Here is a 20381-nt window from a genome sequence, read left to right on the forward strand (position 1 = left end):
TGCTCTACTTAATCCACTTCCATCCGACACCCGTCGATGCGATCGTACGCATTGTTGATAGTGAACAGTTTGGTACCGTACAGTCGCGATTTTATCGGGGTAGGTGGTGTTTCGACAGACAATATTGTCCGCCAAACTTCTGGGTCGCCCCAACAAGAATGCGCAAATGCAGCCGCTTGAGAACTGTAGGATTGCGTTTGGCATGCGTATTGCGCATGGAATTGTAATTGTTCTGTAAATTGCACTCATTTCTACTTCATCTGTGCAGTGTCCTCAATTATTGCTCTTGTTCTTTGTTTACTAATGCCCGTCCAGTAAGACCTAAGACTAAGTGAAATATGTTGTACTCAACATAAATTGGCCAGTTATCTCCAGTTTTTCTGATCTTCAATTTTCTCATAAAAAAAAAAATTTACAACTATTCCCAAAGCAAATAATTATCCAGAATAAATCAAAACAATATGGATAGCAAATAAGCTAAAGATGATTATACCTGAACTATATAATCGACAAAGCCACAGCCAACTTCCTCTTGGCTTCTTAATATCTGTTGCCACTGAGATCAAGTTCTTTAGAATGAACGTATATGGTCATTTTTATAAAGCATTAGCTTCGAAAAATGTGGATGGCTCGATGGCTTAGTGGTAAAGTCACCGATCTGGGATGACCTAGAGAAAAAAATTATATAATGTGAATAGATAGAGAATGATCTTAGCAGATAGTTAGGAAATCAACAATAAGGATCATGAAAGGCTTGGAAAAACGCATATTCTGAAACAGCTCTAAAATATATAAACTTTCAAATATATTGATCACTGTTTTACATCGGACATATGCAACAGTTACAGAGGTCGAATCTTTACGATGCGATCTTACAAATCATTCGCGCCACCATTTACAGCTTGCAACACTTTGTTGCACTAGATTTGCCTTACCCCAATCGTACCCTCCCGTGTAAAACCGCTAAATCCACTTCAAGTGCACGCGATTTCACGCGTTCAGCATCGCATCTTAATTGCATACCGTCGATGGATACGATACCGAATGCGTACTTCCTTTTATGAGAAACCTTCGACGATGATTTATGTGCGACCCGATCCCTTCCCAGCCGGCTCAAATGTCAGTGCCCAGTGCTTCTCAGACGGTGCTATATACCTACATCCTAAATGGTTCCCTTTCTTGTGACCCTCCGTGCGCGCTCCGACCGATTGATCCAAATGTCACAATCGAGCTATCGTTCCTCCCCGGTAGCGCCACCATATTCCAATTGCACAGATTGCACACTGCTCACAAAAACGAGGCGTGCCACCAAACACCGAAAAGACACCAGTCGCCGAGCAAATAATCAATGTACGCTGGATGTACGGACAATTTACTCGCCTGAGAAGACCACGGGATGTTCGGAACGCCTTAGCCGGGCGACCATGGTACATGTTGTATTTTTTTTTTCTTGTGTTGCTTTAGTGCGGGGCGTGAGAGTGTTATAATTTCAGGCTATTAGAGGCCTCATAAAGCGAACCACCCGACAACCGCTCCACATCTAACTGTTTCACAATTTCCCACGACGAATGGCGTGGTGTGGGATGTGTACGAAGGCTCGCGGCTCACGGATGGGCCTCAGACAACCGTACCACGACCGTACAGCGTAAACCGTCCGGTAAAAGTTCAAGGTACATCGATATTCCGTATCGCTGTCCGCATCAAAGTCAGCTCTAATCATTGCCATCCTTTCGACAAATAACGCACTCCAACACTACTGACCTTCGGCTAACTCGATGTGCCGTCTTCCATCCGGCGCTTGGGCGGATCATACTTGCACCACACGCTCACACACACACACACACAAACGGGCATGATCCGATTTCGTACAAACGATTCGAACGGTAATTTTGCTCGAGGGCAGAAAAATTACCTTTACAAAATGGAGCTGCTCTTGAGATGATCTTGAGCCGAAAGCTCACATGCCGGAGGGAGGTTCCTTTCGAGATGGCCAAGAATTGGACCACTTGGATGGGCATGGCAAGAACATGGAAGGGGGGCCGGCGAGCTCGAAGAGTTCGAGGTGACTAATCTGGTGGCGATTAGTGTTGACTCACCTTCATTGATGCCATTTTTGCCTGAAACGAACAAGGGAAAGAGATGTATCATTAGTGTTGGCGTTTGGACGAGAGTGGACACGATGGCAAAGTGATAAAAAGCAAGGACTGGGTCAAATTGAAGCTTAACGAGAGCGGTGCGCTTCTCCGGTGATTTAGACGAGGAGTAAACTCAAGGACAACGCAAAGTACCCGATACAAGGTTGAGTCTTTGTAAAGCTTTAATTTAGCACACCAGTTTTACAGTTTTATAGTTTATATCTTCATAATTATAGACGGGTATCAATTGTTTACTTTATGTACCTTAATAACCTGAGTGATAAATCTCAACTAACAAGTATCTCGTGACTGCTCTTGGTAGAAGGATATCTAACGAATTAATAACTCCTTCGTCAGCTTTTCTATAGCTTTTGCCAGACTTCCATTACCCATAAAACAGGTCCATTTTGCTCTAAACATCGGTTAATATGTCCTTTTAGTAGCTTTAGAGTTCCTTCCTTTTCTTGTCTGATTGCAGCGTGAAACTGGGTGGATTTAACACAATTGGCCTCATAGATCAAATTACAAACCGTTCTGTGTACTTTCGTGACAGCCGGTAGGCAATGATGTGTAGAAGAAAAAAGCAACACACAAATAACAAGCGCTAACATCAAACCTTCCGATCTACGCCTTTTTGTTACGCTAAAATAAATCTCAAAGGCGAGCCCCAAGTGGTGGGTGAACCGGTGTTAAGGCAAGTGATTGATGTCGATGTGATCGCCATCCGGGAACTACTTTATTTCTGCATTGTATTCAAATTATACCCATCACCGTGCAGATCGTAACCGGGAGAGCATAAGAGTTAATCATGTCGATCGATCATGACACATTCACGGCGGGTCTCGGTCACACTGGAGACGATTTATGAGCGAATTGCTGACCCGCGGGAATTGTTTATTACACCCGTTATTACCCGTGTGGGGAGGGCGTGTGCTCGGAGGTGATCGATACGTCGGTGTCTAACTAATCAACTGCTGCTCTTTGATGTATCCGGTATCGTACGGTGTGCTGACAGCTTGCAGGAACATTGCAAAATTGTAGCGTATCTCGCCCAGCGACTAGACGTCTGTATACTTTCTGCTGCTTTTCTCCAAATCTCTCACGTTCGATCATTTAAAGCACGGGAAAGGTATCGTACAGTGGACTTGTTGTGTCGCTAGGCCACTTGGGGGTGCTATCACATACGATTGCATAATGTCTAATGAAGTATAATCATCAAGCGCTAATATTCAACACCTACTACCAATATATGAATTCGCCTTGCCCACACTACTTCCACCTCCACGGGGGTGGTTTCGTGTAGGTTCCAAGTGCTCTGGCAAATTGTTTATCATTTCACCCAACATCTCATTATGGTTGCCCGCTGCCATGTTCGCCGGTCCGTGGCCAGATGTTTTTCCTGGTTATGTGTGGGGCAACGAGTGTGTAACGCTCGTGCTGTAGATATTTAATGCAATATAATTAACGTAAATTGAAATGAATTTTGATTCCATCTCAATCCAGTAATTGGATTTATTTTACAACCACATTAAAGGTGCACGATGTCAGGAGTCATTATGGCGACTTGGATAAAAAGATCTTTTTTTATATCTAAATTTCAATTTTTATGTATAAATTTTCTTCGAGGACTCCGAGGTTTTCCTAGACTTCTGCCTACCCCCAACAGGTAGATAATCAAGTCCTGCGTGTGGTTGAAGAATCCGGATGGAATTTTGTACGTTACGGCACTACATTAGTTTCAGCGTTGCTTATTTATTATATTTGTGACTCATGGCAAAGAACACTGCAGTTTTGGTGAATTATGCAAATAAGTGACCTTGATCGAAAGTTCGCCCGTAGCCATATACAAACCGGACACAATAAATCCATCCAAAAAACGTGAAAATCGGTAGAGATTTATAATCTATTTAAAACTGTAGAAATCAAAATCGCCTTAAATTCGCTACTGAGATTGTGCTATAAAAAAGATTAGCTTGACCTGTTTTATGGTACGGTTAAAACGATATACTTTTTGCTTAAATCCTGTATTTTTTTCAATTAAATCAGATCTCTAAGGCAATATTTCTTGGTTTAAATTATATTACTTATGAATACTAAACATGTTTGTATTTTATAGCATGATATTTTAGAGCAAATGTCAACCATGTTACAGCACATTTTTATTTCGCACATTTTATCTAATCAAGAAACTTTTTTGTATCATTTCAGATTGATATTCAACCTTGTTTTGTGCAGCTCGTCCGATAAACGTTCATCCACATAAAATGACACAGCGTAAAAGTAAAGGAGGGACAGCGGCGATGCGTGCTGCCATGCTGCTAGCCACCGTTCTCTGCATTGCCGTGTTGCCGGTTTGCATCTACAGTCTCGAAAACGGACTCGCGAGAACACCGCCCATGGGATGGCTTTCATGGGAACGCTTCCGCTGCAATACGGACTGCGAGGGTGATCCGGAGAACTGTATCAGGTGAGCCACTTAAACATTTCGTTTCTCAAAACACAAACTTTGCGTTGAATATGTTTTAGTTTGTACAAAAAAAAAAACTATATCGTTCATTGATTTCATCTTGCACGACTTAACATTTTGTGTTTTGCCAGCTCAAAGCACCAAAATCACACTCATTTAAAGGTGCTTTATAAAAAAAACGCCTGTAAACGCCTCATGGCACGTGCTATCGTATGGAAAAGGCAACATGCAAGTCAATCGGTGCACGATCATCACGTGAGGGTTTTTCACGGAAACCCCTCAGGGGGTTGGTGGGCAGCGCTAAAGCACAGGAACTTTACCGGGCTTCGGCACACCCAATTCCTTGTCTCAAATTAGTTCGCCACCAAGGCAAATATAGCTTCAACGCTGCATAAATAAGAAAGGCCACCCGAGTCGTGTATCAACGCCAAAAGAAAACCATTTACCACCGAAGTGTTGCGTTGTGTTGTTTTATGCACCACTATTTACAACCACCATTTGCAAGATGAGCGAATTTGGTGGATAAACTTTTGCTTTCGTTCAATTTTTATTGATTGGTTCAGTTCACGGAGGACGCACCGTTGGAAAGCACCTTCAGCAATAGAGGCATCGAGGTTTCGTTGTTTTGCACCGTTACAGTTGCGCAATTTCCACGTCCGTGGCCATGAATTTGCGATCAGCTTGCTGGCGCAGGAGTCGGTCAGTTGCACCGATGATTTACGATGCACAACTTTAGCCCCTCTTGGTCTTGGCTCGTCTTCGTCTCTATGGAGGTTTGTGTTGACCCACTGCTATCCGCTTCTTTCTATTTCTCGGTGGAAAGTGAAAGTACGGTTGCTAATGTGCACGTTGCGTTTAGCGGAATGAAACTTACAGTATTTTTCTGCCTGAAATTGTCCAATTAAAGTGAACACAGAATTATATTTCCATTGCGTTTCAATCAATGAATCATTCAATGAAAAGCGATCCCAAACAATGTTGCACACGTTGTTCAAACCTTTCAAATTGAATATATTCGTCTACCGTTAGGACGTGACTTAGAATCCACAAATAAGTATAGTTCCGTCGTTCGAGGCGAGAAAAGGTCATTCTAAACTCTTGGGCCCGATGGAACTTTTTTCAGTGCAATTCAATCAAATTTTTACCGATTTCACCAAAGCAGTGAGAAAGCAAATTTCTTTCATAGAAACTCCTTCTAGTACTATCGGCCACTCTTTAGACTTCTCCGTTAAAATCTTTATTTATTATAATATAAGATCGAATGAAAAGTTGCAAATGAAAAGGAACTGTAACTCAAGTGCCTAATGGTCCAGATCGCTTCAAATGTTCTGTCAACGGATGAATTCTGCCAAATGTTTTAGTAGTAAAAAGGGATCCCAAAAAAAAGCCGTAAAACATACGTTATTAATTGTTAATTACATGCAAAAAATCTATTTAACTGTTCGTTTACAATTTCAATATTAAATTATTGTCATAACCGTTCTAAATTTATTAAAAATGATTTTTTTATGATGGTCAGGTGTACACAATAATCACAAACAAAGGAACGAGATATTTGTTTAGCAAACCATCAATCAAAGAAAATAGCTAATATTCCATCAATCGGCTTGATTATTATCCATCCACCGCGATAGATTATTTACGATAAAAACAGGCAACAGATCGCACAGCTTATGATCGTTTTGCTTCGTAAGCCAAAAGCAGTTCATCATTCGCCGTTCGATAAGTCTTCCCCTTTCGCCATCCTCCTGACATGCAGTCAGCGCCAACCGAGTAAAAAGGGGGAAAAAAAGGTCAGCACCGTTGAAACGTTGCCTACCGGATTTAGCATCAGCCTCCGGTAGCGTCACGACAAAACGGTCCCTTCATATTATGCGTTTCTTTATGACCGCTGCAACACTGTCCGGGCCCCGTCGTAACGTCGCATTCGCCTCCGGGATGCAAAATGTGTGTGAAAAACTTCTAAACCATTTTCTGCATTTATGGTTTTTAAGCAAAGCAAAGGAGAACCAGCCATGTTACCCGCGCTCTAAGGTGCTGCAGGCAGATGCAAGCGTAATTTAATTTTTATTGATCGATTGTTGCATAAGCTGTAGGGGGATGAAATAAAAGAAAAGGAACGCTCCAGAGAATGGTTTCGTTTGGACCACTTAATACATACACACACAAAAAAAACCCCCGTCACTTACTCGCGGGTTAACATTTATGCGAGTTAAAATCGATGCAATTGCTAAGACATAATACTTTGTGCACGATTTGCGGGTAATGGAAATCCCGAAAAAAGTAACACACTTTAAGGGTCCATTGTTGGGCAGCATCTTTCACTCGCACTAGAAGGAGTGCCTCCCACTCTCCACGCCGGTTTCGTCCGAGCGGGGCTCAACATTCCGCACTGGTGACCTTTCTCACCACCCTTACGTAACGACTTCTTTGCGCACACGTTCCGGTTGCGTTAAAGATCGCACGCAAACACAAGCCAAAAAGCGTTCTTCCCGCGGCAACCCCCCCTGTGTACGATAAATGGACTGAGAATCGTGCCAATCGTGTACGCTTGTAAGCCGCCTTCTTGCCAGATCAATAAATCAGATCAGTGGCCGAGCTGAAGCCACCGAACGCTCACGTGTGTTGTAATGCGGATTTGAGTGTCACAAACAAACAAAATTACGAAAGCATCGGCAGACAATTATTCTGACCCGTAGCCAAAGCTTCGTTGCCCAATCTAGCCGTGTGTGTGTTTGCATTACAAAACGATGTATGTCCGGACAACGCTGTACGCTGCGCTCCAGTTTAGCTCGTCAGCCATCAGATGGTCAAGTCAAAACCAACATCATTCATAAAACTCACTCAACTGACAAACTAAAGCGTGTGGGGGTCATCGCATCCAAATTGATGAGCATTGTGATGCCAATTAAAACACCTGGGAATGATATTGTTGGCACATCAAGCTAAGGAGGAACGTTAGGATGTAGCTCAAAATGCTACTACCCTACATGAGCAAAAGTTGGACAAAACATACAAATACCTCAACAAGAATTTCGAATTGGTGGTATAAGTTAGGAAGGTAAAGTAGTGGATTGAATTTAACGTGTCGTAATAGACAGTCATTATAGATCCCTTAAATTCATCTGCTCCTCATACTCGTTTGTTAAGCAACTTCTAATTATTGTTATACTTTCACTAAACTTCCACGGAATATCTCAGTAATGTCACGAGAACTTGCAGAGGGAGAATACAAGAGTTCCCCAAAACGATGCTGCATATGCGGCAATTTAGTTTGTGACGCGCATTCTACCTCAAGATCGATCGATCAGTTCGTGAGATGGTAGCACCGAATCGATCACCACCCCGTGGTCACGTTTCCACCGGATTTTGCCGCTCGCGCTTGGCAACTTGAGAAGAAGTACTCCGCAACGACATCCGCACGTCTGGGCACGAATTCTGGAGGCAAATATCATTTTATTGGGTCCTTTCCAATTTCTCAACCTACAGGGAAGAGAGGGAATCGCATTTGGCAACAAACTTTATAATTGAAGTCATCTAACGACTCGTATCCTCCCGCGTTGCGTATGCATTCTGAGCTCCGCCAAGATGTGGAGGATTACGTGTGCTGTTCCGATTATTCGGTGTTCGCTTGATTGACCCCAGCTTGAGGCAGGCGTGGGTTGCCCTGACGGAAGATAATTGCTTCCTCGGACATTCACCGGGACGCATCGGGACACCCGCAGTCGCTGGGTGACCAAACGCGCCAAAGGCATCGTGCAAACCCTTTCGTAGCAACGGCTTTAGGAAATGGTCGCTCATTTGCATAATGAGCATAATTATCGGCCCCGGCGGGAGTGCGCGACTACACCACGATGTTACCGATCGATGTTTTCTCTAACGTTCCCTTCCATCGACACGTGAAGGGTTTCGTGTTCGTGCTCGATCGTACTCATGTCAATTAAATTTAACAATTTTTGATCACCACCAAAATGGTCACCCGGGCGAACACCTTCCCGGTGACAATCTTCACAGCATCGGGTGGTTTTTGCACGCGCCAATGAAACTGTCGTTCGGGCAGTTTACAGTGGAGAGAGAGAAGGAGCGACCAAAGTGTAAACATGCGTTCCTCACGCGATGAAGTGTTTATGTTTAGGAAGAGTTATTGCCCGGTTCAACAGCGGGTTGACAACACACTAGACGCTACCAAAGTACACCCAAACGTGCCTGAGGAGCGTTGAGAAATGCTTCACGCTAGAAACCCCCAATGGCATGGGATAAGTTCACTTGAGTCAACGTCATTTAAATTAGATCAAGATCAGGCGAAAAGCAAGGAAGTTGACGGAACATTTACTGAATATGCTTGACCTACAAAAGGCAGAATAGGTCGCATTCCTCTTTATCATCCATGAAATGTTACTCTTGTTTCAAAGAAATCAAACAATTAAATTAAACAACTTAAAGTTAAACATATGAAAAACATGTTCGCCTTCAGTTCATAAATCAATTTATGAACCAATAAAAGGTAGCGGATGCAAATATTCATAAGCAACAGAATGTTTTCCACATTTTGTTATTAATTTATGATCTAACCTTTGGACAAATTTAGGATGTTTTGCGTTGTTCAGAACAGATTAAAGCTAAAACTGCGCCACAGACATAATGTTGTGTGTTTAATGCTACAACTAAAAACCTTAAATCATTCGCATGTCGCCAAAGGGTATATTTAATTAGCTCACAAACTTATCTCAATGCCCAAAGAAACAACCTTCCTATCTAAGCACTTCCAATTCCAATATTTCCATCCACCTTTCTTTGGATGGGAACGTTCATCTAAGCGAACAAAAAAAAGTCATGTAAAATCTTCTTTAACAAGGACGTACAAGGCCCTCGCTTTATGCTGGTCGTTTCATCATAATCCATCGAAGAGCACTATTTAAAACCACGATACCACCACGATACCGTTGCTTTTCAAAATGCTTCAACAGATTCGATCGCTTCGATTGTTTTGCGAGCCAATCCCTTAAGGCCATTTCGATAACGACGACCCGCCGCGACGTTATTGGAAGCAAGGTGCCGTAGATAAATTGAATATAACAATATTGCTTATTTTCAATCGATTGTTAACCCCTTTGCTTCGTGTTCGTTGTGATCATGGCGAGATGACTCCAATCTCCTTCTCAAGCACCATCTGGAAATAGGGATGATCCTCTAAGCCAGCGTTAATGCGCGAAGTGCTATCGTGTCGATCGATCAAACGCTTCTTTGTCCGCAGTATGCGCTTCATCGCACCGCAGCGCTTCTGCTGGATGTTGCCCTACGGGGGCATCGACGTCACGTCGATGTCCTCTTCCAAGATCGTGTCATTTGCAAGATTTTAACACGAACATGGATAGAAGATCGAGTGGCTTGTGCTGCGGTCACTGTATTTAGGTTAAACTGGGTCATCGGTTCTACGCCGCCAATGGATGGTGGGTTGTGTCGTACCAGTCACTGTGGTCACTATGTCACTATGTGTACATGTCATTCTCTCTAAGCTGCTCTCGAAAAGGAAGCCGAAGGGATAGAGGCAAAATCAATTGGATTGGTGTATAACACACAGTAAAGGTTAGTTGACCTACAGTGTAGCTTATGCCCGTGAGGAGATCGACTGATGGGGATCCAGGAAATCACGAACCGCCAACACTCTTGCTGATGTGGACAAATGCCGTAGGCAGTCCACAAATCATCAGAAGATTGCTGTGCACCCTTCGCTTAGTTTACATTTGCATGTTGCGTGACTTGACTGTACAGTTCTACAATGTCATTGAAAAATGGGAATCAGTTGTTCCAGGTTTGGAAAAAGGAAAGGAAATCGCCCTCAAGATAAGCAAAATGTGGTCATTACAAGAGTCTTCCTCTCTACGCTCAATATAATGTAGCCTTCTACAGGTCGCATAAACAAATAGATTAATTAATAAGTAATGTGTAATCAATTAAATTTGCTAATATATAGCATTGTAATCCATCCTTCATTTGTAACACATCTTGTTTTGCGTTTGTTTTCAGTGAACACCTTTTCCGCACGATGGCCGATCTGGTGGTGAGCGAAGGATACGCTGCCGTTGGCTACGAGTACATCAATGTCGATGACTGTTGGTTGGAGAAATCACGTGGACCGCGTGGTGAACTGGTCGCTGATCGACGTCGGTTCCCGAGTGGTATGAAGTCACTGGCAAACTATGTCCACACGAAAGGTCTTAAGTTCGGTATCTACGAAGACTACGGAAATTACACGTGTGCCGGATATCCAGGAATTCTCGGATTCTCCGCAAACGATGCGGCACAGTTTGCGTCGTGGGACGTGGACTACGTTAAGCTGGACGGTTGCTACTCGCTGCCGATTGACATGGATCACGGCTATCCGGAATTTGGACGTAATCTGAATGCTACCGGACGTCCGATGATCTACTCGTGCAGCTGGCCAGTTTATCAGATCTATGCAGGCATGAATGTGGGTTAACGATAGAATTTGCCAACAAAATTGTCATCTAGAGCAGTTTCTAATAATGTATTTCTTATGTTCATCCTGTCGCAGCCCAACTACTCGTCGATTATTCAGCATTGTAATTTGTGGCGTAACTACGACGACATTCAAGATTCCTGGGCATCACTGGAGAGCATTATCGATTATTATGGCAACAATCAGGATGCGATCATACCGAATGCTGGTCCCGGCCATTGGAACGATCCGGACATGGTAATGACTCATTATACGGTTACATGTAAGATATACCACTATATAACTTCTTTCCGTTGCAGCTGATTATCGGAAACTTTGGGCTCAGCTACGAACAGTCCAAGACGCAGATGGCGCTCTGGGCTATAATGGCCGCTCCGCTCATGATGTCGGTTGATCTGCGTACGATCCGGCCAGAGTTTAAGGCAATTCTACAGAACCGCAAAATCATTGCGGTCGATCAAGATCCACTCGGCATTCAGGGGCGAAGAATTTATAAGGTAAGAAAATTCTATTCCCTCAAATCAACATCACAAATCCATTACGTTTTAACGGTACACTATTTATTATTGCCACACCTCCTGCAACAGCACAAGGGCATCGAGATCTGGTCCCGACCGATCACTCCCATCTACCAGACGTACTACTCGTACGCGATCGCCTTTGTTAACCGGCGAACAGACGGTACACCATCGGATGTGGCTGTGACCCTACGCGAGCTGGGTCTTATTTCGCCCACCGGCTACAGGGTTGAGGTATGACAAATCGCTTATCAAACCAAATCACTTTGGTGCATTATAATAACGTTCCGCCCTTTCGTTTTAGGACCTGTACGAGGAAGTCGACTACGGAGTACTGAGCCCACAGACGAAGATTAAGGTAAAGGTGAATCCATCAGGCGTGGTGATACTGCGGGCCGATGTTCAGCCGGAGCGTTTCTCCAAGAGACCGTACAATCCCATCTTCTATCGCTATCCTAACTAAACCGTTCGCAGTGGTGTTCAATCGGCGGGTCAAAGAACCTCATTCTGTGCTGTAGGTAACGTTTGACAGCGTACTAAAGATGTCCGGGAAATTCGGAGCCACTAGCTAGACCCTTCCTTGTAGTAGCAATACCCATACACATACACACCTTCATCAGGCGAAATTTCAACATGTTTCAGTGCATTAAAACATGGAACTATTTGTTAGTGATGTAAGAAATACAGGAACAATTCTTTAAGGATAGTTTATCACGAGCAGCAGCAAGCAGAAACAATCATGTGCCAGTTTTGATGGAAAAAATCAGTTAATAGCAAGCACTTACATTTTCCTTTACCCACACAAACTGACAACACACATCTATAAAAGGGAAAACAATCGATAATAGAGATCACACAGAGATATGGCTTTTACGTGTAGTCCTCTGGCACTGTTTTCTATTAACGTAGGAGCCTGGAGTGTTTACTAGCTAGAAATGCATTTGCATACTTGCACTGCAAACCAACACGTTCCACCAGCAGCCAAAACCAAATGGTGCTCTCATACAAAACGTGTGCTTCCTTGCTAACGGGCCTGTTTTCGGGTGCTCTTTGGGCGAAGTTGAAGCGCCACAGTGATATGATTACGTTACGTAACGGTTGATAAAACAAAACAAGTTTTTATACCCTCCCCTTCCGGGATAGAAGAAACCACCACACAACGATTGGCTACAAGTGCTGGCTACTCGTCTACCTTGCCTAAACCCCAGACCGATCCCTATTGGTGTGGGGTTTTCCATCCGATTCCGTGGTGTATGATCTTGGTACGTGCATAAGGTTAGGTTTGTACATTGTATAATTTATGATACGGGACAGTCCCGGGGCAGTGAGTGTGTGATGTCCTTGTTTTTTTTTATTTTTTTAATAGTTTCCAAAACCAATTATTGACTAAATCAATTTGAGATAATAAATAAATGAATAAAATCGATACGAAACATAACTACACGATGGTGGACTTTCATAATGAAGTAAAAAAATGTAAAAGTGTAATGTTTTGAGAAAGTAAATAAATGAAATAAAAGTCACAACATTGAAATTCACAAACAAAGAAGTTATAAGAGTAGTAATACGATATGCATTTGTCAATTTTTTAGTGTAGTAACCCAGTACAAGACAGGCAAGATACATACATAGATCGCTGCGGCATTTCATTAAAAAATTGTACACCTAACGATATCATGAATTGAACGAATGTGGGTTTTCAATGCTCTGGTAAGGAATTATAATTTAGTATATCTTCCTTCAACACATCTTAGCAATCTGGTAAAGAATGTCGATAAATTCATGAATAGTGGAATGAAGAAATATAAAATGAAATGAATGAATATAAATATAGAACAATATTTTTAGCCGATTGAATCATAGAGAGCGTCCTAACTGCACGAATCAGTTGTGAACTAAATACAAGAAATTTTACTATTTTTCTCACAATTTAAGTAACATTTTTATAGAAATTCTATAACACACCAACGTAACTTATCTGCGCCATTCTCGCCAGTTAATGAACGCCCAAGAACGAGTTCTTTTTAATATCTCGCAAGGCGTAATGTAACGCGATCGCTGCAGTTAACTGGCCGTGCCCGCATGCAACGCAACCAAAGTCCATCTATTGAACTCATCTACCATCGCAAAACACACCCTCGGTCCGGTTGCGCCCGGGGGACCGTAATGCGACGGAGAGTAATGTTTATTTAATCAGCTGACCCGTCCCCACACTCGCTGGATGCTGAAACTGCATCCAGAGCGAGCCGTGCGAGTTCTCGCTCCGTTCCAAAGTGCAATCCGTGTGGTTGATGTCGTGCAATTGTTCCTCGTGAAAGGAACAACTCGTGGCGAACGGAAGACGCGTGCATTACCGATTGTTTGCGAAGCTCCGTTCACCTTCGAACGAAATCGGTTTTTGTCATACCAAGCATTGTATTAAATTTGAACCATCTTGCGATCTGATTTGAATTCCAAACTCTAGCATATAACCAGATCGTAGCAATAGTAACTGAAATGTGAACTGTAGATCATTGAACACTGCCTACATTCGCTCGTACTCGACGCTTCCCAGATGCTTATCTACGGTGCATTTGGTTGGGGTTTTTTTTCTAGAGGTAGCGCATATGTTTCCAACACGTGCATCGAAAGCCTTTGAGTACCTTTTGCTACACAAATAGAACCAAACAGCAACGACAATCAAATGTCGCCTGCAAAAAGCTCTCACTATCGCCCGGCGTGGATCGATGTGGTTCTTTCTACTACAAGATAAGACAATTTTGCTTGCATTGACCCTGATAGGCTTGGTTGTTAGTGTTGCGTCAACAATACGTCTGTTCTAAACTCATCCCAAAATACATCCTCATTATTGTGCTTGAGGTAGTTTTATACCAAAACTTTCTTTATTAATTAGTTTATTGCTTATTGTGTTAATTTTGTTGTAATTGTTTGCGCTTCTTTTATCTCCGATGCCTTTTTCTTTACTTTTAAGTAGAATTTTTAGTCTTTAATTTTGAATTGTTTTTTACTCTTTCTATTCTCTCCTTCCATTACTCATTACTTTGTTCTTGCTCTTACTTGTTTGTTTTTTTTTTCTAGATAATTAGTGACAATAATCGTGAATTTTTCTTGTCTTTTCTTTCTTGCTGTTGCTTTACTTTTATTATCATGTATGATTTCATTTACGCACAGATACTTGCTCTGGTTTCCAATATCGCTTCTTTAGCCTACCTTGCATATCTATTTTAAAACCCGTCATATGTTTATTTTATTTGTTTTTCTGTTTGTGCTGTAGCTTTCCAATCACACAATCACGATTTACAAAGCATAACCTGTACCCTTGCCGGATGCAGTTATCACCTTCACGTACACGCAATTATCACTCTTCTGGTTGCTGTTTGTACAAAATCGAACCGATTGGTTCTAGTAGCGTAAAGGCAAATAAAAGCTTCCTGTACTAAGTGAGGAGGCAGAGCACGTTAATTGATGTAGCAAAGAGTTCTAACAGTTGCCAAACCCTCGCCAATGGGGTGTTATGATATCGGCCAGGTGTTTTGTTCGTAACGTGTTATCATCGAACGACGCGTTAAAAGTTATTCAACTGTACCGCTAGCTGGAGATTGACTCTTACACGGACATGAGCCACATTGTTGCAAAGCTCAAAGGGTTGGAATACATTTCAAGTAGATGCAGAAAATATTTCAAATTCAATACTATTTCAAATTTTTGTAATGTAATTCCAAAATACCTAAACTCTATCTTGTTTAGATATTATTATACTCAATATGTTATAGAAAATAGAATGCTTTTCTTACCTCAAGAGCCATGCACATCACTTTTGCACTAACCTAATGCACATATTGTTGTGGCTTGTATCCAACAGCATCTCTACCCTCGTTTCTACTTTGACCATGCGTCAAGTGAGCGTATGTATTTCATAATACAATTAGCAACAGGTCGCTCACATTTCCATCATAAACCACACAACAATTCGTGTTGTCGTGCAGCAAAACCAAGCCCCCCCCGGGACCGGTTTGATTATCTGCGAATTAATTCGTCTCCGATTACTCTACGAAGCACAAATGATCTGTGTTGTCGATCGTGCGATAATTGTTGAAAGTGATTATTATTTACGCTCACTGCGTATTTTACTTCTAAGAAAGTAGTTGACGAAAACTATATTGATATAATAAAATGGAATGAATTTCAAAGTTGAGTTTATCGGTAATCCGCCCCGGTACGAGCCTACTCTTATCAGACGCGGCGAGAAATTGTTGTTCAGCAAGAGCAGAACAAATAAATGTATATTTAGCTGTAACGAGAGCATCTTCAAACCAGGGCAAACGAGGGAAGAATAAACTTTTCCGTGAGGTTTAATTTTTCTGGTCCAACAATAACGAAAAACGTCAGCAGCAGGAGGAGTGTCCCAACATGACGTAAGCATTTGTTTTAAGCAAAACGCGTCGCCTTTTACTGTGCGATAGAAAACATTGTATTTATATCGGTGGTAAAAATATCTTTAAGAAATCCTAGTCTAGAGAAACGATTTTTTGAACGTTTTTATCAAACGTTAGCTCATGTGTACATGAGCATCCCTTGAATATTTAACTAGATGCTAGGTTCATTCTTGTCACGAACATTTGTGGCAAACTGTCAACTGGAAATGTCTAGACGGGTTGGCGACCAAATGTTGGGCATGGTTCATGATATAAGATGTACCACACTACGGGTTTATTAAAATGACCTCGTCCGGTGAGTTTCAATTTTGGCCGATTAAAGTATTTTGCCCTTTTCGCGCACATGTGGTGTGTTTCGCTCTGACCCAAATGTTTTGGAAGTTCATCGCGTACCTCGCGAACATTCCACATAGTGATTGTCTCCAGAAAGTTGTTTGTTTCCAATAAATAGCCCCATAAATTTCTATGCAATCGCAGCGCACTGCGGCATGTACTGTTCAAGAAACCCTCAATCTATTATCTCGCGATATCTCCCTTAAAACCCAATTAACCCACGCTCGCAATAAAACCGGAAACTACGTAAACAACGCATTGCTCTACTAATGTCCTATGAGCTCAATTAGGTCAGACAGTCAAATCACTTAGCGAGACTTGATCGTAAAAACGGATCTTGCTCAACGTGATACCTCGATCTTGCGGGAAAAACTCGAATAACGTCATATGAAGGGTGGGTTTTTTTCTTCTTCGTGCTTGATCCTCAAACGAGCTAGTCAATTTTGCAATGATCAGAGATGAACATATGATCAGTTAGTTAAATATTTTTGTAACTATTTTTCCAAACATATTTGCTATCCCATTACATTACCCAGTAAGTATTTAGTAATAATATTAAGGACTTGTCGAAACATTTGTTTGAAGATTTGAACAAATTTGTCTACTTTTGTGTTGTTAGTATGTCTGATTAATCAAGCTATCAGGTTAATATGTTTTGTTTTTTAAATTGCGATTGGGGAAGAAATGTTTTGAAAACTAAGTGCTATTTTTGATCTCCCGTGTGTTTAACGAGATTGCTGTTGGTAATCAGATCCGGGTCAGATTCTCAGATGGAATCCCTAAATCAGATTATTACAGGGATTCCAGAATCCAATCTCCGGTCGGGTTTATCCGGATGCAATTAGCGTTGTGCCTAATGAATCTTTTGAGAAGAGTCTTTCATATCACTCTTTAGTGAGGAATCATTCAAATCAGGAATCGACTCTCAAAAGATCAAAGACGCGTAGATTCATCTGGCGTCTAGCTCTTTCATGATCAAGTTCCGGAATTGGAAGGTAAAGCAAGTGTGAACATGCGAAATTTTCGGGATCCGAAATTGTCATGATCAGAATCCGGGATTGAAATCCAAAACGAAAGTCTTTATATTACTGATCACAACAATATAACATAAGATACATTCCGTTTTCATTTCAACGACTTTTAGCTAAAGAACTGTAATAATTAAATCCTCCAACAAAACCTCTAATCGATTCGTTTTCGTCACGGGTGAATGCGTCCAAATCCTTTTCACAACAGTGGAAAATTTCTTCTCGGCCAGCAAACAAAACCCCCCAACCCGATTGGGAAAGCTGATGTAATGAACCGGCCTACGAACGTCAGTAAATCGCAACTTCCGAGAATAATCTAATCTCCGAGTGAAATTGACGATCAACATTTCAAACAAGACCGTCTCAAGAGCAAGCGTAAGTAAAAGTAGAAGCAAGTACGAAGAAGCATTATTTCTTTACTTTTAGTTCCTCCTTGTTGCCTGTCACAATCATTCGGAAACAGGAAAAATACGTAGTAAATGCACATGACAAGCCCCTCGTGCGGGAACTAGGTCAATGATATATAGCGTAGGTCCTTTTCTCAGAAAAACAAGCATAATCAAGGACATTTTGGTTACACCCGTATCGCGTGCTAATGTGACCACTTGGGTAACCCCAGGCGCTATAACTACAACAACTTACGGTTGGTGGCCGTGTAGTATCGTTGATTTGCATCCGCGTGGCGCGTGAGCGTTTCCTCACCACCCTGGGCCATTTTGGGCTCGTTCGTTGTCGCAATCGGTGCCATGCTGCAAGGACGGAGCGCGACGTGTCCAGTTCACTGTGAAACTATCAACAACGGTGATACAGATAGGCTTATCACGTCTCGGAACCGCACTAAATTTGACAAACAACACTTCCGGCGATTGTTCTTCCGTAAAAGCTGTATCGATTCAAGTGCAGGAACGCACTAGAAGAGCGGTGTCTCCCGAACGTGGCCGGTATTACTTCCTGCTTTCGAGTTTCCACTGAGAGCGGGCAAGTTGAAGGCTCGACAAGATTGTCGTTTTTTATGTTGTTGTTCTATGTTTGTTTCGCACACTTCACATGCAGTCACAGCCTGAATAGCAAGACGCCAAGGACGTGCGTTTGTTTGGATGAAACACTCTAGCACACACCGTATTATGTCCACTCACTCGCAAAAGGATATTAAACGCACTGCAAATCACGCTTTGTTTTGCTTCTTTCTATCTCGACCAGCTGACACAATTGACAATCAAAACAAAAGCGCTCGCTCCGATGCGGATCAAAGATGGCTTCGAAGAACGCAGCAACCACAGGAAAGGGCTGAGAGTGGAATGGTTTTATTTTGGACCTTTTTTCTTCCCACCGCAGGCGGAAGAACCAATTCCTCGAAGATGCACTGCTTTTCCCTATAGCTCTACGCCGCTTTGTGGATGTTCTCAGCACTCTTTGCCGATTTTGCACTTGCAATTGCAACCTGGCTGATCGATTAACGCGGGCTGCTGCAGCTTGTTGCACTCTCTTGTTGTGTTGTCTCACCACGGGCAGGCGCACTACTCACCGAACGTTTGCACTGCGTGTACTAGCAAAAGCATAAACATTCGCCCCGTCGGCCAGCACTGTCTCTCGTTCGCACTCGCTTTGTCTGATCGTTGCAGCTTCTCTTTTTTGCTCTGTCGGTTCGCGGCCACAATCTCGACAACGGCTGCTTTATAATCGCGCTCTGTTTCGAACACAGCCAATCCGCAGCTTTCCCGTTCTGTCACGCGGTTCCGCAATTAATAATCGATTGTCGTTGACCGCCGGGAAGGTTATTAAACTGTTTTTTATGTTTTCAACGCATCGCAGATCTGCTGGATGCTGCCAAGAGCTTCTGTTGGTCGAATCGATCTTGATGGGAAGACGATCTTGATCTCGACGAAACAGGTTTGATGTTTACAATCGTAGCAGGCGCCGGTAAAATAACCGCTTCCACTTCACGTTGAAGCCAATTTATTTGTTATCACACTCCCTTGGCCAGAACTTGGGTGATAACGCCCCGTATACATGCAGGTTTGGTGTAACACGCTGGGAGATTCTACTCGTCCGGATCGTTCAAATTCGAATCGACGAATCGTGGGGATTTGAGCTCACAATAACAAAACAAACCAACACGGAACTGAGACAAGGTGATGTGTTCCGTTCATTCCATCGGTCCGTACGGTTGTTTCCGAAACAACAGATTAAGGCTATATTAAGACTGACCTTAACCTTGCACTTTTGACACTGGCACTCTTGAGGTAGACTAACCTTGTGCTTCTACTACTCTTTGCTCAGTGAAGTGATCGGAAGAGGTGTGCTCGATCAGCTTGCCCAGATCAAAGCAATCGTGATGACGGGTACGATGGAATGCCAATAGGGTTGCCGCTTCCGAGCCAGACTTTAGTCGATTCTTAAACGCCAGCTTAGTATTGTTCACTACTGGAGATATGAAACCGTCTCTTGGAAAGTTTACGCACCCTACTATAGTACAAAGTCACCCCAAAAGTAGTACGGTGGTGAAAAACGATCACTACACACAGATGAAACACCGCGCTTGCTACTATACGAATAGGATGGACGTATATGCCGCGGAAGGATATTTAAAAATAATTCTTGACACCGCTTCGCACCGAGCGCACAAATCAAAATGTCGTTCAGCGGCAGATGAAATGTTCGACTTTGCTCCCGCGCACTGCCTTGCAAAGAGTAAAGTTGTGTGTTGCAAGACGACAATGAGGACGACGCGAGAACGTGAAGGGTTCCCTTTTTTCTTTACGCGCTGAACGCGGATCGTTAATGGTCAGCAATAGCAGTGCTACTAAACAAGCTTAGATTGGGATTGTGCGCATTCGCATGTGAAGGCTGTCCGAAGAGCATTAGAGCAACGTGTGTATGTTTGTGTCCAAACGCAGAGAAGGTCGCTCGATGCGTGGCATCGTATGGGCGCTGACACCATGGATTTTCCGTGTGATTCCGTGCAAGCGTGATAGTGATGGTC

General features: G+C 42.6%; 2 protein-coding genes across 3 annotated transcripts in view; one reads left to right on the plus strand and one right to left on the minus strand.

Moving 5' to 3' along the window:
* The window catches only part of LOC128301223 (alpha-N-acetylgalactosaminidase), a 44966-nt gene extending 31933 nt beyond the window's left edge, over positions 1-13033 (plus strand). The window contains exons 2-7 of the mRNA XM_053037596.1: positions 4344-4602; positions 10630-11074; positions 11159-11320; positions 11383-11580; positions 11671-11835; positions 11906-13033. Of these exons, the coding sequence (XP_052893556.1) occupies positions 4400-4602; positions 10630-11074; positions 11159-11320; positions 11383-11580; positions 11671-11835; positions 11906-12064 (1332 nt within the window). The 5' untranslated portion in view covers positions 4344-4399 and the 3' untranslated portion in view covers positions 12065-13033. The remainder of the gene's footprint in view (positions 1-4343; positions 4603-10629; positions 11075-11158; positions 11321-11382; positions 11581-11670; positions 11836-11905) is intronic.
* The window catches only part of LOC128301222 (6-phosphofructo-2-kinase/fructose-2,6-bisphosphatase-like), a 62129-nt gene extending 43274 nt beyond the window's left edge, over positions 1-18855 (minus strand). The window contains exons 1-2 of one of the 2 annotated variants that reach the window (XM_053037594.1): positions 18041-18855; positions 2097-2117 (exon numbers count right to left, since the gene is read on the minus strand). In XM_053037594.1, coding sequence (XP_052893554.1) covers positions 2097-2117; positions 18041-18146 — 127 coding nt within the window. In that variant the 5' untranslated portion in view covers positions 18147-18855. The remainder of the gene's footprint in view (positions 1-2096; positions 2118-18040) is intronic. The other variant, XM_053037595.1, reaches the window with a different exon arrangement.
* Between the last annotated feature and the right edge of the window lie 1526 nt (positions 18856-20381).

The sequence above is a fragment of the Anopheles moucheti genome, chromosome 3 (genome assembly GCF_943734755.1).
Source record: "Anopheles moucheti chromosome 3, idAnoMoucSN_F20_07, whole genome shotgun sequence".
In the NCBI taxonomy this organism is placed as follows: Eukaryota; Metazoa; Arthropoda; class Insecta; order Diptera; family Culicidae; genus Anopheles; species Anopheles moucheti.